This window comes from Triturus cristatus, chromosome 9, assembly GCF_964204655.1.
Source record: "Triturus cristatus chromosome 9, aTriCri1.1, whole genome shotgun sequence".
Lineage (NCBI taxonomy): Eukaryota > Metazoa > Chordata > Amphibia > Caudata > Salamandridae > Triturus > Triturus cristatus.
In genome coordinates this window covers 330,638,032-330,662,258 of record NC_140592.1, presented here as the reverse complement: position 1 = coordinate 330,662,258, position 24,227 = coordinate 330,638,032, and the positions used below count along the sequence as shown (strand labels likewise).

At 44.3% G+C, this 24,227-nt stretch overlaps 1 protein-coding gene across 1 annotated transcript in view; it reads right to left on the bottom strand.

The window, feature by feature from the left end:
• The window catches only part of MON1A (MON1 vesicular trafficking associated A), a 105,339-nt gene that overhangs the window by 54,995 nt on the left and 26,117 nt on the right, over nt 1-24,227 (bottom strand). The window contains exon 3 of the mRNA XM_085625064.1: nt 14,587-15,057. Within this exon, the coding sequence (XP_085481190.1) occupies nt 14,587-15,057 (471 nt within the window). The remainder of the gene's footprint in view (nt 1-14,586; nt 15,058-24,227) is intronic.

Below are 24,227 nucleotides of genomic sequence, written 5' to 3'. Positions count from 1 at the left end.
GGGAAGCAAATGTTTAGTGTCCAATGACATGTTGGGGTAACACATGTAGACAATTACAATCACATAGCACAATATCAGAATGTCACCTGCTGACCTTTGAAGCTTTCTAAAATACTGGGAGAGGTAGGGCAGGAAACCACCTATTGTTCTTCACTTACAACAGCGTGTATTGTAACTTATTAATGCCACATGGATTAGTCGTTAAAATGCACAGTCATGAATCACCACTTGGTTAGTCGTCATCCCTTCACCCTCACAAAGCGGGCAAAGCAGAAAATGAGCAGACAAGCCCTCACTCCTATACATTTCCCATCAGAAAGTTGTAGGTTATGGCCAACAAGAGACAGTAATAGTGTTGCATCTAGCCAAATGAGAGGAACTTACAGAATGTACCTTTAGTGATGAGGCAGCGTCCTACGTGAGGTGTGGTTTTTGTTTTGAAGAAGTGAGGAAGGAGGACCTAAGCTTTGGGAGTTAGGCAATATCTGGCTGTGGATGAGATGGTAGAGGGGACCATACTGTTAGTGAGATAAGGCTGGTTTGCAGATCATGGGAGTTAATATCCCTCTGCACACTATTGGTAACTCAGGGCATCAGGCTCAAGTTTGACAATGGAAAGAAAAATATGGTATCAAGTGGAAATAGTTTAACAATGGCTTCTATTTATGTTAAAAAGATGCTTGTTGACAAGAGTACTGTTGCCATTTGGAGCTTGCTTAACACCTAGGAATACACCCTCCACACACTCAATGTTTAGGCAGTTATCGTCATGTTATTTCATGTTCAATAAAAGGGGAAGACCTGTTAAAGATGCAGGGCCTTACAATGTGGACTCTTTTTAGGACCCGATTACGATGACGTTTGAAAACTGTCCCGAACAAATCGATTTCGGACTAGTTTACCTACTAATCAGGTCCTGTGAGTCCGGACGACCAGTTACGATGCTTTCCAACATCGTTCGGTCAGACTCACATTGACTTCAATGGGAGCCTGTGTTCTGAACGAGAACAATAGCTCCCATTGAAAAAAGGGGTTGTTGAGGACAACCTTGCACCCAGTGGCGGGCACCCAATGGTGCCTGCCACACTGTACATGGTTGGGTAGAGGGGTCCCTTGGGTACCCCACGGGCCACAATCAGACGCCTCCCGATGAAAGGGGGCCCGCAACGGTCCCCCAAAGACTAATTCCGGTAGCCATTTCATCACAGTCAAACCAAATCGGAATAGCTGTCTGAATCAGTGATCGTCATCGCTCATCCGGAAACTGTGTCCATAGAGCTGCATGATCTGGCTCAGAAAAACTAGGGTTCCGAATCGGACTCTGCAAAACGGTATCCCATCCAGAGCCCCTCCTGACAACATCGTAATCGGGCCCTAAATGTTGAATTTGACTTATGTTGTCGCAGTGAAGTTTCATCAGATGTTTTGTTGATGATCCTGTAGGGAGACTTTGCAGGAAGAGGATATGCTTTTGCTTTAAAAACATTAGACTAGTGACAGCTTCCCACTATCCAGATCATTCACCACAAAAAAGTCTTCAGGCCACCTATTGTTGTTATCTTGATGGAATATCAAGGATATGGGATCCAACCTTCAAGTCGGCGACCTCATAACCAGTATACCCAACTTGGAAAGTGCAATAGTAGGTTTAAGGAGATCCATCCGTTTTTATGGGCCTTGACACAAGACATTAAACTTCAAATCCCCCCAATTCTGCCTTTTGCCCTAAGAAGCATGGAGACTATGGGCTTGATATGCACCGTCTGTGATATGCTACCGCCTGAGATTGCAAAGCACAGCTATTTCTGCAGCCAGCACAGGTGTATTGGAAAAAAAAGACAGCTCATCCTCAATTTGAGTAAATTCAGAACAACTAAGCAAATAAAAATATTTTGTTCTAAAACATTTTAGAATTAAAGTGCTACTACAGTCCTCATGTTAAGAAATATTGAGTATATAATCAGAATAATCAGTCTGTCAATCGTAATTATTAGTGTTAAATTATCAAATGAATCACACTTTTGAAGATGTAAGTATACATTGAAATGCAAGATATACAACAGTATGCTGCATTTTTTATATGGTTATATTACATGTTTTAAAATACAGTTGTTGAAAATAAAAAAAACAATATTTATCAAAAAGCTTTGTGTCATTGTGTCAGATGGTAAAATATGAATGCCTTTGACCCCACATAGATCCCTTATTTGCAAGCAGGTGAAGATAGAGACAGAAAAAGACCAAGCCTGATGCAAAGTACTAGACAGAGATGATTGACAAAGTAGTAGATTTAGCAGATTAGTTGCCCCACATACAATTGGAGAAGTACAAGCTTCATTCCAAGCCGAACATGACAGGGGAATAATGGCCTACCATAAGGAAGATATGTCTTTTGGAGAAACTGGGTACAATTCAGAGTGGCAGATACTCCCAGAACACTAAAGCAGAGTTTAAGAAAGAAAATCCGGACGATGTCTCAAACGGAGAAGAGCATCATCAGTGAAATAACATAAAAAGTCATGGGTCAGACCTAAAATCAAGGAGAATAAAAACAAGACACCCCTTGTTCTTTGGTCAGTCCAATGGGTCAAGTGAAGTAGAAGAGGCGGAACCAGTAAAAAGTGTTTAAAAAACCATGTACGGCCATATCACTTGTTAGCAAAGGGTAGATAGTAACAGTCATATGCATGTACAAAAGAGAGAAATGTATATTCTATAGAACAAATTGACAATGAATAGGAGCACAGTGAATGCATTTCTGGATTCCCAAATACCATGATTCTGATCAACACCATTCGGGTTGTCAAATGGGTCACAAACTCCTCCTCGCACCTATGTGCATTGAAGAATATTCTCTAGGTGTGTCCAGAAGTTGACTTACTTAATTTACACCCTGTGAAAAACTGAAATCTTGAGGTACCAGGGTATGAGAGGTTACAGGGCTCCTACTGTAATAACTAGAGTAGTTTACATTGGTGTCCTAGGGTAACAGAAATATGGGGCCAACAATGAAACGGCCAAATAACTCCTTTTAGCACTTGATTCTAAATAGTAATGCAGCTGATCAGCCGAAAACTAACCTCATGTTGTGATGTAGTTTAGGGCATTCAGAATACAGGAAGACACTTCAGTAGCCATACTAATTGTCCAATCTTTCCTTAACCCAATAAAATAAAAGTATGAAAAAGTACTATACACATAACAATCACTAACGAAGAAAACCAGAATTCTCTAGCCCCTTACTGCTGAGAGATTCAATATCAAAGAACTTCAAAGGGCTTGCATGCTTAGTGCAACAAAGCAATTTAACTTGTGGGCCTAGGGACACATTTATCACATGCAATGTATTTGTGAAGCTGAAGTCCAAGACCTCAGAACATCACAGTCAACAGGTCTTGCAAAAGATCAGGTAAACAAATTCCTATCAACAGCTTGACAGTGGATGGGACCTTAGGTAGGATGCCGGGGAATGCCTAGAGTAGACGAAGACAACCTAGTAGTAAATACCAGCCCAAATACGTAATGGCTATCAACACTGATTAACCTCTTGGAACATTTCCAGTTACAGAAACAAGACTGTACAATGACAGATATCCTGAGCTTCTGCTAAACGCAAATGATCACACTCTTGTCCAAGACTTTTGGCTTGACCAGTGACAGATGAAATATTCATTACTCAATTGGTGCATATCTTTGTGTTGCCTTTTGTCAATGTTTCAAATCCAGTTTAAACAAGCTAGATTTTCCTGCATTCATCTTCAGTTTTCGTCTACAAATTATGAGAGCTACCATGATAATCCAATGCAGGGCCTTTTTAACTTGGCAAAAGGCACACTCATCCATGACATTTTATCTCCGTGCATAGACTAATCCCTTTCATTGCAGATCCCGCTACTACATAATTCATTACCTCTTTGTGTGACATTATCGTGCAATAAATATTTTATCTTAAATCAGCCATGATGCAGTCTTTAGAAGTCTGGATCCAGCTTAGCATTCAAATACTACTAAAGCAATCAACCATGCGTTCTAAAAGATCCCTTGGTGGCATGTTACTTATATAACAAAGAGGGTGTGAGCCATTGGAGTGGTGCGAGCTTTGTGGCACTCCACACTGCAGTGAAAAGAATGGTTAATTACAGGGCCATCAGCCCAAAAGGCCTTGAAACAGCCAGCCACGGGCCTCTCAAAACCATTGATGATCGTCTTTCAGCTTCCAATGCAACACTCCCTGAGCAAATGTGTCAACAACAAAGCAACCAAAATGAGTAACATAACTAAGCCTGTCATATTTGGGATGCAATGCAGGAAGCTCCTTTCACAAAGGCTGTTCAAAGGTTCAACTGTAGTTGGTTCTCCTTAGCTAATTTTGCAAGTGTGGACCAAGACCTAACCCTACTTCTTAAATACTATGACTTGGAGATATAGCTGCACCCGGCTGGGGGTTCTCACTGAGTCTCTCTGTAGAACAATTGAAACGAAGAGACAGGGTTAATACAAATAGGAAGCACCGAAGGTGCACGGTAAACACGCAATCTTGGAAAGATCCTCTTGCAATACAAGTGATGCTAAAACTCATTAGTGAGACATAATTTTACAGCCATTAGTTATAGGCAGGGAACTCGGTTTGGGTAAAGCAGACAGATGCTTAACATAATTAAATGCATCATTAAGGACATTTGGATAGGGGCATATAGCAGGCAAGACTCAGTAGAATGGTTGGCTCTGGCTCACCTTTAGCAATAATCAGGAATAATATTCTAGGAAATTGTAAGTATTCGACTGCAGACCTCCTAGTTTGACTTTGAATACTACAGGAGAAAACCCTTAAATCTACTACTTTGTGTTCATCACTAAACTTTGTCAGCTGTCTCTTTCTAACCAGACTGCTGTCTAAGGAATTACATTCAGAGAAAAATCACCAGGTAACAAATGTCACCTGGGTAGTAACTTTATTTAATTTAACCAATGGCAAGTGGAGTCACTGTAGGAGACATGTTACCCTTCTTGACCAGATAAATGCAAATCTAAGTCTCCAGTTTGTTTACAGATCCTACTAACGGTATACGGGCAACTGTAAGTGTTCTCACAGTGGGCGGATACCCAAACTATTGAACAAGTGGAGACTTTCTGGGGATCATCAAACAATACGATAAAGTGGAGATGCTGGCATCAGAACTCTGGTCACCTGCGCCATAGTCATTAACGAGGACAAAACTCTACAGTTCCCCCGAACTTTGAATTGCCACATGAGAATCCAATAGTTGAAGAAATTTGTCAGAGGTAATTCCATTTCAAGTTGTAGCCTCAATGGACTCGGCCACAACACCACCTTTGGTCACCTTGAATGAGAGAAGGTTAAGTACAATCTCAAGGACCTTAAGACCACTAGAAATAAATAAACCAATGTTCTGCTCGAGACAATGTGAACCCTGAGCACTTTATAACCCCTTTAAATCGAATGCACCACCAAAGGGTGCTATAAAACATGTGTTGTAGTGTAGTGTTCAGAGACACCCAGAAGACACAGACACAGGACTGGTCTGATTTTGTGGATTGTGCCACTAAGGCTTTGGAAGGTTGGTTAACTGGCAGCAAGGTGCAGGACTATACAGGATTGTACAACTTGATTATGAGGGAGCAGATCCTTTTTAAGTAATTGTCAGAACCAGCTTCTCCATCAACACCTGGTAGACTCAGATTTGACCTCTCCCCAAGAATTGGGAAAGAGGGCAGATAAATGGGTCAGGACCAGGATTAGGCCTAAAAATCAGGGTGGTGACCAAAGGAAAGATACCACCAAGCCTCAAGAGAAGGGTGGGGATAAAACAAAAGAGAAATCTTCCTCAGGGCCCCAAAACTCCACACAGGGTGGTGGGTCCCAAGCTCCCTCCTCTACCACAGTTAAAAAGCCTTACTGCCATGAGTGTAAAACTCCTGGGCATTGGAAAACTGACAGCAGTTGCCCAAAGGCTAAAAACAAAACTGTTCCTCCAATTACTCCTGTCACACCACCTATTACTGTCAGCAGTAATCCCCCAGGTGGTGGGAGTGCCCCCAAAAAATTGGTTGGGTTTTCTTGGGGAACACAGGGGGACCCTGGCTTAGCCAATTCCCCTACAGCAGCTACTCTTGTCTGTGATGGTGGCATGGGGTTTGCCAACTTCACTGCCTGTCCCAACACTTTGGGTAGGTACAGACAGGAGCCCTACATTAATGGTAGAAAAGCTGAGGCCTACAGAGACACTGGAGCTAGCATCACTATGGTGGCCCATAGGCTAGTTCCCTCTGAGCAGCTTTTGCCTGGTTTCTCATACCAGGTAACTAACATTGATGGCAAACAGAACAGTCATCCCATGGCAGAGGTATGTCTCAGCTGGGGAGGTGTCACTGGCCCTAAAAGGGTGGCAGGGTCTCCAACCTTGCCTGTAGACTGCTTATGGGGAATGACTTAGAACTCTCAGCTTGGGCTGGAGTTGAACAAGACACCCATTCTAAAATGGTAGGCCTTTAAAAAAAGGTAGTGGGGTTGTGCCAGCCACAACCCATGTCCAAGTAGATTTCCTCCCTGAAAAGGTTGGAAGGGCAGTGGTAGCCACAGCCCAGGCAAAGACAGACTTTCTTGTAGAGATTGGCAGAGCTGTGACAGTCACAGCTCAAACCCAAACTGAGTGCCTCCCTGAAAAGTTTGGCAGGACTGTAATGGTCTCAGTCCATACTCAGACTGACATAGGTGTAGTGAAGCCTGAAACTATGGATCACTCCACACAAACAGAGAGTAGTGGGGAGGAAGAAAAGTCTCCCATTCCCCAGATATTAGGAAACGGTCAGTCTCCTCAGGGATCTGACCTCACCCCTTGTGAAGGAACTGCCCCAGAGGTAGCCAGGCCTGGCCTGGCAGAGCCTCTGATGTCAGTGGCCCCTTCCAAGGTGGGACCCAGTCTGGTGCAGGTAGCCTGCCTCTCTCTACCCTGCCTCAGTCAGCCCAGGGCTGCAGAGGTCAGGGTGGCCAGTGGACCCCAAGAGGGCCCCTGTCCACAAGAACCCCCCATCAAAAGAATGAGGATTGCCTGGCTAGTAGCCCTAGCCAGGTGATGGTTAAAAACATTCCTGAGGGATCCCCTTTACAGGTAGTTAGGGACCTCCCTCAGAGGGATTCTGTTGGGCACAGGCAAACATGGGACCTTAGGGCCCCAAACCTGACCTGTCCCTCCAGTAAGCCCACAAAAGGGACCCAGCCTCCAGCTTTAGGTAGCCAGAGGCTGACCCTGAGAGCACAGTGCAACTCAGTTAAAGAAAGAAAGGCATCCATGGTGGAGGATGATTGGAGGAAGCTGAGGCCTCACTTTGAGGACACTCACTTTAGTACTCCATCTCAACACCAGCCTTTTACTTTGCAAAGACACACCAAAGGTAGAGATTCCCTATGGTGGAGACCCTATGATACCTTTAGGGTGAGGGATTGCTTAGTGGACCATGAGACAGGGGGTAACCATGCCAGTGCTGGTTCTTCCTTATATGGCCACTTAGGCAATAGAGGCTTACCTTGTCAAGGACAGCCTTATCTCCTTTCGTTTGGGGGGGGGGGGGTTGTGTAGGAAGGTGGATATCTGACTATGGTTACCCCCAACCTTTTGCCTAGTGTCTAGCTGGTTTTTCGACTTAGTTGGCCTGAGATCCTGCCATTCAGGGTCTCAGGCTGTCTGCTCTCTCTTTAAAATGGACTCCATGTACCCTAGGTACATACCCAATTGGTAAGGATCACTTTATTGGACCCTGTACAGTGTACCCTAGGTACCCAGGGCATAGGTGTACCCTAGGCCTCCCAGGGGCTGCAGCATGTATTATGCCACCCCTGGTCTGGCCTTCCAATCAGACACAACTGGCTGATCACTCAGCTGGGGCAAGGTCGTGTAATCACCCCTTGCTTAGGTGTAGTATTCCTATACCTACCTTATATATAGACACATGTGTACCTATCAGCCACTCCTATGGCAGGCCTTAACAATCCTGGAGGCAGAGTGCTTGGTAACATGTGAGATGGTGCTCTAGCATGAGCTGAGCCTGTCTGCAGCTTTCGGAACCATGTCCTTATAGCTGTTCTATGATATAGCCTACCATATACTCTTAAAGTGCCTTATAATCTTAAACGGTTATGGTAACTATGGTTTGGCTTTATCAAAACATGTCGTGTAAGGTGTCTAACACTTTGGAATAATACCCCCATACCATTTCTGGTAATGAGGATATTATTCCCCCCTTCTAGAGGGAGAGACATGTTAAAATCCTACTTTGCTGTTTAACTCTCACCAAAGCCTCAGCATCACAAAATGGATGCTGCTGCCACAGACACGAGTCTGACCTCCAGCTGCTAGGAGCCCTCCCAGCCAGGGAGGCCTGGACAATAGGTTTCCTGCTTGGGGAGGTGCTAGCACCTCCCCAGACAGACTTTAGTGTATTGGGGCAGGGAGGGCTGAAAGGAATGAGACATGCCTGGGGCACACCAGGTGCTCCATGCATAGTCCAGTTCAAACCGGTGCTGGGGCACTCCAGCCCCAGCTCTGGCGCGAAACTGGACAAAGGAAAGGGGGTGTAGCCACTCCCCTTCCTGGTCCCAGCCATAGGAGGGACCTTGCAGGTAGCCCAGCCCACTAGCCCAGTGTATTAGTAGCTAGTTGGGCCCTGCTAAATTGGATTATCCTGAACCTGCAACTTGAACAGAAACTCTGGACCTTCCACATTCGACAAAAGAAGAAGACTGAAGAATCTCCCTTGTGGCCAAGGAGTGGCCACCCTGTGCGAACAGGCACCATCAAGAGACTTACCCTTTGCTTTGCTGAAGTTCTACGAGGGACTGACTGCAGAGCCTGACCAGAGCCTTGACTTCCAGACTTCTCCGACCCTGATCCACATCCACAGCCGAGCTGAGATCCATGGAGGCGACGAGAGACGTGGGACCGGCTACCTGGGAAAAGTGGCGAGTATCTTCCATCGCAGCTTCTGAGGCACCCTCGAGGTTGTGCACCGGGGATTGAGAAGCCCCAACCCCAAGCACCATCTGCACCGAAGATCAGCCCCCCACACTCCACGAGTCCTGCGTGGGGCCCTTCTGCATTTTCCTGCTTGCCGCATCTGTCCGTTTGCTTGCCCGTTGGCTAGTAACCTTTGCGACGACACACCTTCAATTTTCCACTGCTGGTTTGGCTCCTCCAGACTGGCTCCTGCTCCTCTGTAAAAGAGAAGCACCCCAGACCTTCCTGTCTGCACCAGAAGCAAGTCCTCCATTCTTCGTGGGTTCCGCTTGCCAAGGCTTGGTGAGTCCTAGTTCGACTTCGACGCCGCCGACAGCACGAGCCTTCGTGGGACAGCTTGCCACCTGGTCCTGGTCGTCCTCGACGTCTCCTGGTACCCGTGGCTGCTGCGACAAGCTTCACCTCTTCACCTGCAATCTCCCGACATCGCCTGGTTCCTTCCTGGTTCCACGTGGTCACTGGCTAGTGACCCAGACTCTGTCCCTTCTGCTTGCAGGTATCCTTCCTTCTTGATCCCGGCCTTGGGATCCACCGGACACTCTTCACTGACTGCCTGTCAGCATCTTTCCTTCAGGCATCCATAGGAGTCGGCGACGAAACCCGACGCAAGTTCACACCTATGCACCCGCAGCCCGTGGGCTAGGTAACTTGGGTACTCCGGTGCTCATCAGGGTATTGACTATCCTAGTGTCTAGTTCTCAAGTCTCGACTTCCTAGTTACTCCAGAAGTGTCCTAAATCTTATTAATTCTAAACTGTACTATTTCTATCGATTATACACATTACGCGTGAGTGTTTCCACTCTGCACCTGAATCCCGTGGGCCTCCCACTTCCTAACCTTGGGTAGTATAGTGTAGCCCCAGCGATTCCCTTAGCCTAGGCCTATCCTATTTCCGTGACAGTGGTCCTTATACCACTTACTTAGTATATGGTTTGCGTGGCCCCTAGGGCCTAACTGTATTACTTACCTGTGTGACTTAATGTATGCTTGAATAAGACTGTGTTGTACTTACCTCGAATCGCATAAAGAGTGCTGAGAGTTTGACTAGAATAAATGCACTTTATTTTATATATATATCTGTTGTGGTGTCCTTTCATTTGGTATTCAAGGGATTACATATGGTATAACAGCTGGCTTCACATGCCATTCAGAGTTTAGCCTAAGACTGCTCTTGTCCATGCTCCACTAGGATAGCTGGTCTATAAGGTTGACTTTACAACCAATCACCATAAGGGTTGTTTGGACTGATACAAGGTGTACACTAGAATTAGTGACATCATATATCAGGCCAACTTCTCACATTCTAGACCTATTTGTAAATTGTAGGAGGAGGACTTCTACTAATGGGCTTTGGGGCTCTAAAAATATCAACTTTAATCAGCACGACTTCTTTCTTTCACATTTTGGCGACAAAACCTTTCGAGAGTCCCCAGTGACCACAAATCTTCCTCTGCTTCAGCAACCACACCCCACACCCCAGCTGGTCGAGCACCCTGTGCTGATTCCAGTCTCTCATCATTTGTCCAACTGATGTAATCTGAGATCGCAGAGCATCAACCCTTACAATACCATCTGCTGACTTCCGTATCCAAGGTGCTTAGTGATGTGTTGTGCAACCAACTGGCTCTGTGTTATCATGCTCTATAAGGCCAACATAATCCTCACCTGCTAAGCAACACCGTCAGCTTGCTGCTGATCTAAGACCAGAAGACGGTAAGTACAATCACCTTGACTTTCCTCCCTATGCTCACAACAGAAGGCTTGAAGCAGGTGTGTTGCAAATTTTGCTTCAGTAGCTTGTTAATGGATTTCCTTATCTTCCATTAACTGTTTTAGATTAAAAAAATAAAAAAATGAATGTGTCCTCATGTCACGCAACTGGTGCTCGTGTAAAGCGCTCTGATACCCGCCACCTTCGGGTCAAGTTCGCGCTATATAAAACTGTTAAAAAAAAAAAGCGACTGACAAATATTGCTTGCAGCAAACGTCTAGTCAGCTACTATTTTTGTCTGGAACATGACCTTTCCTAGCAATCCTATTTGATGTAGCCAAATTTATAATCCGTTCTGGGCAATTTCTGCTTTCTTTTTACCATCTGCAACTAGCGAGACACTCATTATGCAATGGCGTAATCACACTCCAGCAAAGGCTATCAAACAAAGTATTGCAGTGCCTATTTATTGTACTTGAGAGGAGAGTCAGAGTGATGATTTATCTCAAGTTCTATATCAGTATAGTTAGGGCAAAAGCCAAAGGTTTTGCCCAAGAGGTCAAGATAAAAATAATGCTGTTTCAGCGAAACAAAAGTTAAGATATGTTCTCTTAAGAATTACAAAGGAGCTCTCTTAAATGCTAAAATAAATGTGCAGAGAAGGTTTGATTGATCCGGTGGAATAATCTCACTAGGTCTTGCCTATTGCCCTTATGAGAAAAAAATCTGTCAATTTGAGACTGCGTGCCTCCGCAGCCCTTCAGATAAACAAATTCTGGTAGAATACCACCTAAAAATCCCCAAAATCCCAAATGTATTTGCAGCAACGGGAAAAGGTAAGTATTTTACTATGCCCAACCTTTGCACTGCATATCACCTGATTTAACTCACAGTTTTGAACATTTGCGTATTTGTTTTACCTCAGATTGCGCAGATTTTTAACTGAGCATGCAGATTGGTCTGTCTGTCTTCATGTTACAGAGGCTTATGGGTAACTTGTTCAGGAACCCAAAAAAGATTTCTGCTTTCCAGGATGACATTTTAGTATCTAGGACATACAACTTTTAAGGGTGGGATACAATTTGAACAGTCCCTTCTAAGAGCCATATGAGAAGAACCGACCGATACCCACTACCAGGGAACAATAATCTTACTTTCTGTGCTTATTTGAGTATTACTCTCAACTTGTTTATGGTTTCTACACAGTTACTTCATCAATGCTTGTTTTCATTAAAAAAAGTATAACATTTGAATAGACGCAGAAAATGATGCAGGATTTCTTAAAGTTTTTAGATAGGACTGTTAAAGCTCCAGCATTTGCTCTATTTAATGAAAACACAGATTGGTCCTGTTGGTGCCGGCAGTGTCATTTTTGGGGCAATTTCATTGCAGAAATCTGATGAGAAAGGTTGGGAAGACAATGATGTTGCCTTCGCTTCTAAAGCTTTGACTGAAGCAGAGAAAATATATTTTACTTGGACTGTGTTTTGGGGAAGGCACTTTACTATTAAACCTTAGTTTATTGGCTTCCTGAGAATAGTACAGGTTAGGCAACTTCCAGACGTATGTATGAAGGCAATTTCAACACAGAGTTCACCTAAGGCAAGGGCAACTCAAGAATTGATTGTCTGCCAGTATTACTAGGCAATTTGCTGGAACCGCACGAGCATGCCAGATTAAAACATTGTACAGTAGTGGCTGTTTCAGATACCGTGCCTCCAGCGAAGGAGGAAGTTAATGAGGAGGACTGGTAAAGCGGGGTGAGTTCTGACTGACAGTAAAACAAACCAGGATATTTATTGTAGGGGGGCAGTCAAGGATGAGCAGGCACTTGAGGGTACTCTGATTTTTAGAGGACACAAATATTTACCTCCTGAGAGGATAAGAGAGAAAACAATCAAGGTGACCCACAAAGGTCAGTCAGGAGACACATCTACCAAGAAGTTGGTCAGATCTTTGCTTTTGTGGCTTTACATGGATGATGGAATTTTTTGCTTTGTCAAGGATTGCGCACTTTGTTCCTGCTTAGATTGGTCTCTGAATTTGAAACGCAAACCCTTGAATACTGCACAGCCTTCCAATAGACTGTCGAAACTGGTTGGATTCAATTTATTAGGACCCTGCCATGGTGTGAAAGAAGAAGTGAAGAACAATAGTCTGCTAATTGACTACTACTCCAAGTGGCACTACAGAAGTTGTTTTATATAAGTTGTATTGGAGTTTTTTTAAGTAACGGTTTTATAGAGAAACCACCCATCATCTGTAATCTCTGAGAATGGAGTACAAGTTACCTCTTTATGGCAAGGATGTTACAAATGAGTTGCAGGACATAATTTGGAGTTACTATCTAACCCCACAATGCTCCCCAGGATTTGTTCTTTTTGAGCTGATTAGGAACTGTATTCCTTGTTGTTATCTAAACCTCAGTTAGCTATCTAAATATCATGCATGGAAAGTTCTGAGCAACGTGCATGAGAGAATTACTAAAAATGGTAAGTGCATGCAATAAAAAATTGAATATTGGTATGATACCAAACATGGGACTAGGGAGTCCAAGTTTAATGCTAGAGTTTGGATTAGGATCAATAATTATATTTGGTGGGAAAGGGCTTCCCCAAGTGTTTAAGTCTGAGTAATGTGTTAACCAGGTCGAGCTTTTCTGTTAAGTTAGATGGTGGGAGTTTGAACAGTTTGACCCATTGTGGGAAAGAATTATTCGGATCGGGGGGAAGCCTTTGCCGATGTCTGAGCAGACTTTGGTATTGGAAAGAACGCGCCTTGTTCCTCTTGAGAATCATGTTGTTCTTCTTCTGCATTACCTCGGAATTAACTGGAAAAGCAGGTAGACAAGGAGGTAAGAAAAAATTGCAGAATTGTCAAAATAGCTTGACATTTTTGTGTTAACATAAATATTTTACATTCCTGTTTCGTTTATACAGCAGAATTCACTTTCTATGCAAAAGAGGAAGATGTATTGTTCTTTGTGTCTTTCCCTTGTGCAAATGTCTTTTGCAGGGGGTCCTATGGTTTCATCTTCATCACTAAGTTTTCCATGAGTTTGTGCCCACATCCCACTTGCATACAAACACTGTTTTCTTTCTCAGTTTACAGTTAGGGGCCGATTTCGATGCCGGACGGACCTGAGTCTGTCCAACATCGTTCTGGGACTAGGACCGACCGACCGACCTCCTGTCGGCGGTCCCAAACCAGCAATTAAGATGCGACCAAACACTGTTCAGTCGCACTCCTATTCTTGACAATGGGAGTATGCATTCAGACGAAATGCATGCTCTCATTGTAAAGAGCTGAGGTGCAGGTCATCCCTGCACCACGTGGCAGGCACCTCAAGGTGTCTGCCACAGGGTGCAGGAATCAACAGGGGGGCACCATAGGTTCCTCAGCCGCCATCCAGATGCCTAGCACCCATAGGGGCCCTGCAGGGGGACCCCAAAGTCAGATTCCGACAGCCTTTCTGTGCTAGAAACGCCGGGACAGAAAGGCTGTTGGAATCCATCATCGTAATCCGTCTGGCAGAAACAGCCGTCCTTGGGATTACTGGCCCCTTTCCGAATGGCAGACAGGCTTTCTGAGCCCATTGAAAGCCATTCGGAAAGCCCGTTCCGAATCCGAACGGGACATTTTGATGCGGTCGGAACGGCTCTAACCGATGGTCGGAGCCGTTTCCAACCGCATCAAAATCGGCCCCTTAGTGTTGATTTAGGTTCTGAAACAGTTTATCTAATGTACAGCGCTTTGGGCCTCTAATAAAGCAATCAACTTTTACCTACATGGCCTCTTTGATACACAACTGGCTAATGTGCTTTCAAGTAAATTAATTTTACCTGCATGAATGGACCTGATTGCATTCTTTTCTGCTTCCAAGAAGGACACCAAAGCCATCATTACACCAATGGTGCTGGAGAGCGACTCCTCAGAGCCATAACGGGAATAGACCGGCTTGCCTGCTTCACTCAGTACAAAGACATGCTTCTGGTGCAGGCGCCAGGCCTCCATGGTCATATCCTCATCTTCCTTTTCCATTGAGAGGGCCGAGTGTCGACGTGAGTTTTGTGAAGGGAGCTTCAGCTCATTTTCAGAGCACTCCCACATCTCCTCCTCCATATCCATAGGTACGCCAGTAAGCTGGGTGCTCAGCTCACTGAAGTCCTTGCTGATCTGTCGCATGTTGGCGAAGTTTGCTCTCCTCTGTTCCCCTTCCTCAGACAGGTTCTCCACTGCTGAGCCTTCATCATCTGCAGTTAGGTCTTCATAGGATTTTGTGTGAGCGAACATGGTTCCATCCTGTCCAGCACCTACAATGCAAACAACATAGGGGAAATGTTTCAATTCACTAGTCAAATACACACAACAGAAAGTGAAAAGTTCGATGTGTGAAGGGAGTGAGAAAGGGAGAAAACAAAAAGGCAAACAAATAATCTGAACAAAAATACAAGGAGATTGGTGGAGTCCTGTGAACATATGTAAAAGAGACAAAGACAGAACAGGAAGATAATTTAAAAAGTCTCCCAGATGAAGAGGATACAACAGGAAGGAGTCTAAAGATTTGGGGCAACATAAAAATATGGAACAAAACAACTACATTGAAAACAAAGGCCAGACAAAAATAATTAATAGATGTGAAAATAGAGAGCTGTGGAACTGCAAAGCAAGAGAAAAAAAAGAGTGAGAGACAAAACAGAGAGGAAGTGGTGGTGCCAAGGTCTGTCCAGGTTAAAACGTCATCCACACCAAAACCTCCAGACTAGGCTCTTTGTGACCACATTATACACTATTTTATAAATACAAAATATTGGCTCCCAATTGATTGTGTCACCTCACATCATGTGATCACTTTGAACACTGAGCACTAATCTAACTTCACATGCCTGTCCAATCAAATTTTACTGTATACAGAATAAAACTGTATTTACGTACTAGGTTCTACTGCTTTATGATGTGCATTCAAATTTTTTTGAAATGCAGCAGGTCATAAAATGTGTCTTTCTGATAAATGAATCCATTTAGACCCATTGTTCTAATATAAAACGTTTACCGAGGTTTCTGTTAGGCATAGAGGGTGGCCTGTGCATTCTGTAATGCTTTTTTGGGAGACCTCACTGATGATGCTTTTTGCAGTTTCTTGCATTCGCTTGAGCAGTGCGTGAGAGGCGGAGTCATGCCAAGGAGGTGAGGTCCTCTTGCAGATGTGCACATCTTGCTTTCTTTTCCTCGTTATGCTGGCATGTTTTCAGTCAGTGAGATTATGGCTGTTCCAGTACCTATTCAGTGGTGAATGGGTGCCTGCTATCAGATAGAGGGAGTTTCTCGAGACTTGTAGGAGGATCTAAACACCCGTGTTGTGATTGGATGAGACAGACAAGCCTCTTACACCTTCAAGGAGGATGTCATGAGATGAGGAAGATTCACAGAGGATCTGATCATTATAGTTGTCCTCATTTCCTATGCAACATGGGTTAGAGAGGAACAGTTCACGTTTAGGGTTTGACTGCAGAGGCAGTCCTCTTGAGGTGCAGTTCGTAGTTGCAGTTATCAATTTCAGTGATTTACGGATGAGTTCCAGAGCGTTACCTTGCCTCGAGTTGGCGGAGTAACAAGCTTTGTGATGTCAGCGGTGGCCATCAAGAAGGGGCCCCTTCAAGATCTTTATTGAAGAATTACCATTGAGTGTGGAATGGCCAAGGAAGAGTATATTGTCACAACTATTATAAGCTACATGTAATTAATCAATCATAATGGTTCTCATGTGGCGTTCGTCTGGGTTATCAATGAGCGATACACAACTTGAAAGTTTCTGTGGCAGAGAAAGGTGGCCAGGATTGTAGTTTGAAAGTGTTGAGCATAGGTTGCTGCTGAGGTATACAGAGCACGAAGTTTGGTAGATGACTGTGACCCCTTTCTCCACGTCGATTTCTCCAGACACTGTCCTCGTCACGGTAGCCTTGCAAGATCAGGACATCATGGATGTTGACTAAAGGTCAGGAGGATCCAGGTTTCCGTAACGAGTATTGTGGTGTGGTCTGTACTTACACACGTGTAAAACGTCTCAATATGCATTGGATAGCAGAGGTTTTTGGGAGTGTTCGGAGTGCTTGCTGTGGATGGTGATGAGCTGGATGCTTATATGGTTACATGGATTACTGACTGACATGTGGTGTGCCAGTGTGTGTGAGCTGTGATGCAGCATGGTGAGGTGGGTAGAATACACCCCTAAAGGAGCACGGTTATGTTGCAAGTGGACTGAGGAGTAGGTGTCCTCGCCCGTGGCCCCTACCTTGGCCGAACAAGCCCAAATTGGAATTGTTCTCCTTTAGCCAAAGACAATTGGATGAGTGATGCTTTCAGAAAGACGGTTAGGAACTGGCACATGTAATCTCGGTGTAGAGGTTGGAGCAGCTTTATGATACTTCTCCAGCGTTTTCTTTCAAGGCTTCTTCCATGAGTAAGAATATGCAAGCAATTAGGACACATCAGATGGAGATGAAAAAAGTCCTAGACTCTGATGGCAGAAAAACAATCATGGGCATAAGCGATAGAACACTTACAGAACCTTTTCTCATAGTCCTCAAGATACATTCATACAAACCAAAAAAATGATGCCACGCGAAACATGGTTGGCAATTTCAAGAGATGGGTAGAATCAGGGACGCAAAAGCCTAGATCTCCTGTCTCTCAAAGAACATGGACGTTTCCAGAAGTTAACATTGTAATCTAAAAGCTGCACTAGTAATGGTAAAATTACTAAATAAGGGATTGGTTAGGTTTGATTGCACCACATGCAGTAGGGTCTACGGTTTACTGTTAGAAACTGACCCCAAGCACCTCATATTTACACAAATTCAGAACTCTTGTGCCAACTCTCCTAAAAAGAAATTCTTCTTGTGTTATATATGTGTAAATAAACACTCCCAGATCCTGCCAGCAAATGTTATTTATTAGAGTGTAAGTGAGAGCTATAGACCGAGGCAAGGGTGGTGCATTCTACAAAGGCTCACAGGAGTACCTTTGACCTAGGCGTATCTGAACTGATAAAAAGAGCAAGGGAATGCAACTCAGCCAATGAGAAACACGGCGAGTCAGCAGAAAGAGAAGCGAGAGAGTAAAAGTGAAATAACAGAGTGTGAGGAAAAAGGGCAATAGACAGAAAAAAGAGTGAGGAAGAAAGAGACATGAAAGCAAAGAATGAGAAAAACTCGACAAAACCCTGAAGCAGATGAAAGCGGAGAAAAACAAAAGGGAAACAAAGAAACAGTAAGAGAGAAAAGACAGAATGAAGACAGGGAAGGGACTAATTAAGAGGAATTAGTGAGAAAGGGCTAATTAATGTAACAGAGTGAGACAGCGAGTAAGAAATACAGAAGAGAAAGAGTGAGATCTGTGTACATATACCAGATTCTTTAATATTATGAAGGACACACTGCAGGGTCCTTTGGTCCATCATGCAAAATCGAGGCTAGGCTTCCAGTCCGGTGCATTTGATAAGGAACTCGAGCAAAGTAGCCTGCCTTGAACTAAGGAACTCCATCATCTCCATCATCCATGTTTAGATCTGTTGCAGTTTTGGTAAACATAGGTGCAGCCTTCGCTATCAGTTAAAGGGACAGAAATGTGATATTAACATTTTCTGTCCACTTTCAACTTCTAACTCTAAGGAGAAACATGCCTTTTAACTTTGTCCTACACTCAGAAAATTTAGCTAGTGTAATGATTTGACAATTTATTGATCCACAAATGCAACTTTCCTCTTCTTTCGCAGGGATATTGACAATGTGTAGTATTCCCAATTTGTATTTGCTATTTTCTTGACTATTGCTGTAACGTGCTCTATATTTTATTTCTCCAGGATTCGTAAGCTTGAAATTACTTTTAGTGTACATTTTGTGTTAGAATGTATTAAGTTGATTGTGTATGAAAATTCCAGTGAGATATATTGAGAGGCTGAGCTTCTGGTTGAACTGGCTCATCTGGGGTGGTTGCGTACAGTGGAATCAGAAATAAACTTGGAGTTCTAGGCTACGATTTCCCTTTTCGTTTGTGACTATTACAAAGTTTCAATGGCGACAAGTTAGTGAGCCACTTTTTCATTGCAAACCCACCCATGGGGCATATTCTTTATTACCTTGACAGTCATCTTGTATATTGACACTTGACAGGTTCAATCTGATTGGTGGATAGCATAATGCGGCGTATTTTCTCATATTTGTATAATTTTCTCCAAGTTTTTTTCTTTTGCCAGCAAAGGACACGGTGAAATGCTTGTTGCGTCAAAGAAAACTGACATATATATCAGTAGGTGTTTCCCCAAAAGAATCAGCGTCCACAGTGGAATGCATTTGTGTTTCAGCACACTCAACAAACCAGCAGTGTAGCTCATTGTGCAGTCCAACACAAGTTTAGAGCGCCACTGCATCATCTCCATGCCACAGGTCCCGGGAAAGACAATTAAATATACATTTCACCTGTGACACATGCTCTTCTGCATAGTGTGTTTGCTCAGCTTGCGTTTGACACGCACCTATTACTTGTAGGTGACACTTATTCACCACTGTCTTTTCAAAAGCCTATGGTCCCAGTAAAGGTTCATCGCCTAGGTGGAGACACACTCACCAATATTGGCATGTCACAGTAAAAAACTTATTGAAACCAAATTGGGAGCAATAGGTGCATTCAGATTGAAACCAAAAAGGAAGAGGTATCTAAGGTTACATTAGTTGGAGTTTGAAGGAAGAGTTATATTTAAACATCTGCCAGCTATTGCTTTAGGTGAAGATGAATTTCAAGATGAATATGAAGAGAAATTTAAAATCCGACTTCACCATAAGTTACAATTTTAAATAGTGATTACAGAGACACCAAACTTGAAGGAGTTCTCTTCCCATTCGGAAATTACTTTAATAAGATGTAATACGGTAGCTCCAATGTTATCCTAAGGGGGAAAATAGGCCCTGCAGTAGTAAAAAACTCATTTAAGAGTTTTTCTCTTACAGCACATGTAAGACTTCAAAGTACATGTTTAACATTTTAAATACACTGCACCCAGCCCTTGGGTTGTTCAGGGCCTACCTTAGGGGTGACTTATATTAATAAAAAACAAGCATTTACAATGCAATGGTCTCAGCATTGTAAAGTTAGAGCTATTGGCATTGCTCATGACATTATTTTTGTTTATGTTTTTGTTTTTAAAACATTTAAAGAAACGGCATTGTCATGAGCAATGCCAATAGCTCTAACTTTACCAATGCCGAGACCATTGCATTGTAAATGCTTGTTTCAAGTAGGGGTGCAAAGAAAAACGTATCAGATTTAGAAAAGAAGTTGCTTGCTTACTCCCCCAATGTGCACGCATTCCAAATATACAGTGACCTGCACATGAAGCATGGTTTGTGTTCTTTAAAACACCTGATCTATAGAAAACATACTGCCCCAAAGAGAAAACCGGTCTACAAATATGTACGAACAGCTTTGTAACGTGTGATTTAGCATAGTAAACGTAAGCTGCCAAAAGTAAGACATATAGGTAGAGTTGCAAGTCTTTTTCTTACAGACTCGCCTAGAGGATCACCCAATGGAGAAAACAGCGCTACATCAAACATGAATAAAGTGACACAAAATAATCGAATCATAGCAAAAAAGACTACATATCATGTCGAGTTTCTGAAAACATGAGCCACACGCAAATAAGAAAAAAAGATGCGCCCTTTATTCTAGTTAAAAAAAATACATTTATTTACACAGCAGAGGACGATTTTTAAAGAACGGAAGAAATCATACAGGTATAAAGAATTGTTCATTAAATTAGCCATAGATGCACTTTGTTATAACACAGTTTAATATGCCTGACCAATTCCCTTTGCTTAAGGGTATATGTAGTACGTTTTTTTTCTTGATGATGTCTGCCGTAGTGAGGGAGTGGTGGATCACTCCCTCGACCTAAAAAGGCAATTTAGTGAACACACATAATGTGAATAAAAGTTGCATTTAATTCCCCCGCAAGTGCCTCACGGTCAGTGTTTTACTATGTAGGAGAGGTCTGGAAATAAACCATTCTGCGCCCTTTGGTCATTTCGAAGTGGTCCTATTTCTAGGTTTGTGAAATGTCATCATTTTTGGTTCGCAGACTGTCCCCCCCCCCCCTACAACTACTTCAGAAGCAATGAAGAGCGGTGCACACTCCGCTGATCCTTATTATGGGGGGGGGGGGGGGTTACATTCGAAGAATCCAGTGGGTTTGCACAAATCTTAATCAAGCATCGGCTGCCGGCTCGCCATGAACTCAAGGGAGGTGCTGCCTCGGTGGGGGGTGTCCTGTCCCTCATGCACTGTGTGCACCGGAGGGAAGGCCTGTCCGTCCTACCTCCCCTCCCCCCCCCCCAATATCAGCCGGAGGTTCGTGCAGCCTGGAGGCCAGCAGGGGGAGGGACGGGCCCCTGAGGGCTGGAGGAGGGATCCACTCAGAAGTGCAGGATCACACGTGGTGAAAGGGAGCATCGGCAAACTTGTGACCTGCAGCTCCTGGAATGTACCCGCGCGTCTGAGGGGTGGCGTCACCCAGCCTGAGGGCACCTGAGACTGCCCGACTCCCTGGCAGGCCTGTTTTCAAAGGCATGTAGGGGTGGGGCAGAGTCAGTCACAAGCCCCGGGAGCTTAACACGTGCCCAAGCTGGCAGCCTTCCTTGGGCGAGCTAAACATGGAACCTACTCTGCTCCAGCCCCACTAGCCCCGCAGCGGCACCAGCATGTAACCGGCTCTGCAGCACAGGGAGAGAGAAATAAAGTAAGATCGGAGGAGGGTACCGGCGCTCAGGAAAGGGCAGAAAGACTCAGGCCCCATAGGCATCGGATTATGGCTGCGCTCAGGGTTTCTGGGCAGGAGGATATACAGCTCGAGGCTCAGTAAATATCTGTTCTGAATCCCGCAGGACAGCTCAGTCTAGCAGGCCTTGACGTGTTTTGTGTAGTAAGGTCCGCCCCTACAGTGTGACTCGCCCGAGGTTAATCTCGGGCCAGCCATACCTGTGTTCACTCAGCGCCCTGCCAGCTCACGCCGCCTCTCCATCCCGTCTGCCTGCTCTCCTAATCCACACCTAGGACCGGAGATTAACGCTCCCTGCAGGCCCGAGCTGTGGGGGGTATTCCCATTCACTCAGGGAGGTTTAGATTGAATGCAGGCTCAGTCTTGATATGTTTGGTGTCTGGGGGCTGGGAGCCAATCACTCTAACGCCTTTGAGGTGCATACAATTCCAGGTGACCTTCGTCCTGTGTGGAAAAACCCACACGTCTTAGAGTTGCGACTCTGATTTACACACATTTAGCTTTTTGTAGATGCTTGAATTTTCGGGCGTGCTCCTGTAGTCACCGATGTAGGAGGTCTGAAGAACTGGAAGAACTGTGGGCAGAGAATCAGAGGGAGAGGACGAGCACGCCACCGCCTTTCTCCGAGGCGAAGCAGAAATGCCTCGGAGAAACGCAGTGGCGTTTTCGGATTCGGGGGCGTGTCTTTCTTTTTCTCTCCTCTTGCCTGGAGGAGATAATTAGAAAAGTAACGAAAAAATACGCCCCCGAATCCGAAAAGGACGGGGCCTGTTCGGAGTGACAAAGCCTCTTCTCCAATGGCTGGCCAGCATTCAAGAGGCCAGCCAATGGAGAAGAGGGGAGAAGAGGGGCGGGTTCAAGCCCCTCTTCTCCAAAACATTAAATCTCCGACTTCCGCGGCAGACCGGACGGTCCTCGACCTAAAAAGGTTTGGGCCGGGCAAAAGGTTTATTTTAACAGATCAACATGGCAGTAAACGACTGCACACACAGGCTGTAAAATAGCAGGTCTGAGATGTTTAGAGGGCTACTTAAGTGGGTGACACAATCAGTGCTACAAGCCCACTAGTGGTATTTAATTTACAGGCCCTGGGCACATGTAGTGCACTTTACCAGGGACTACTAAGCAAATTAAATATGCCAATTGGTTATAAGCAAATGTTACCATGTTTTAGGGAACAAGCACAAACATTTTAGCATTGATTAGAAGAGGTAAAGTGTACAGAGTCCTACGGTTGGATAATTGACCTAGCATTTCCGGCCATCAAGATTTGGCCCAAATGGATGGTTGACTACCGAAGATCAGGACCTCAGTTTTATCACCATTGAGTGTGTGGTAGTTATTTACCATACAGATGGCCACTGCCTGCATGCAGTTCTTAAATTTGGTGGCCGATGCCTCTATGTCCTTTATGATAGACACCATCATTTGTGTGTTGTATGCGTAGGACAAGAAAACCTATAAGTTGAACAATGTGGAAATCAGGGAAGAACCCTGAGGAACTCCACATGGGGTAGCTATGAGCTCTGCATAGAACTGATCCACAACCAGTGTTTGTGACCTATCCATCAGAAAGGATTACTTAGGCTTCAGGGTCAATTCAGCGACCCCAATTTCCCACAAGTGGCCAACAAGCCAGGTGGGGAAGATGGTATCAAAGACTGTGGATAGATCCAGAAATATCAGCACCACAGCCTGTCCGGCATCCATCATGGACAGGATGCTATTGACCGCTGATAAAAATGCGGTCTTGGTCCCACGGTTACTCCTGAATCCAAACTAAGAAACATCCAACAGATGTTGTTCCAGATAGGTCATCAGCTGGATGTTCAGGTGTTTCTCCAAGATCTTAGTGGGTATAGGCAGCAGAGAAATGGGCTGATAGTTTTTTTTTTTTTTTAATCAGAAGGGTCTAGGTTGAGCTTTTTAAGGAGAGGCTTAACAACTGCTTTTTTCCAATTTTTGGGGTAACAGCCAGAAGTAATAGTGTAATAGCCTTATTAAGAGTTGATGTGAGGTGAAGAATAATAATATCAGCTTCCAGCTGTATCGCTTTAGGCGAGCACGGTTCCAGCTGGGAGCCTGATTTCACGCAGAGAAGATACTTCTCAGTCAATTAATAAGTCAAGGGGGAGAAAGAAGAGTCCAGGCTCTCGCTAATGCTCTTGGACTGTGAGGAGCCAGGGGTTGCACAGATATCCATTTGAGCAGAAATAGAGGGCTCAGAGTGGAGACAATACAACATTGTATAAATATCAGAAATTTTGGTATGGAACAAATTTGCCATATGATTACAGAAGGCTTGAGAGCTCTCAGTACTGGGGAAGCTGTGGGTGTGGATAAGAGGTTAATCAACTTAAAATGATCTCTAGAGGAGTTGGCTGATGCAAGCTTATTATCACAGTAGAGAGATTTCTCTTGCCTAATGGCCGCTTAGTATTCTGCCAGGATGGCCTTATAACTGGTTCTTTAGTGCGGTTCATAGCGTTTATGCCAGGTACGTTCTTGGCAGCGGCGGGCTTGTCTATGTATTCTAAGTCTTTCAGAAAACCAAGGAGAGGTTGGCTTTTTCCTCAGTTTGTAGGATTCGTTAAGCAGGGCCAGAGAGTGAATGGCTGAAATGAGCCATGTAGAAAACTCGATCACTGACAA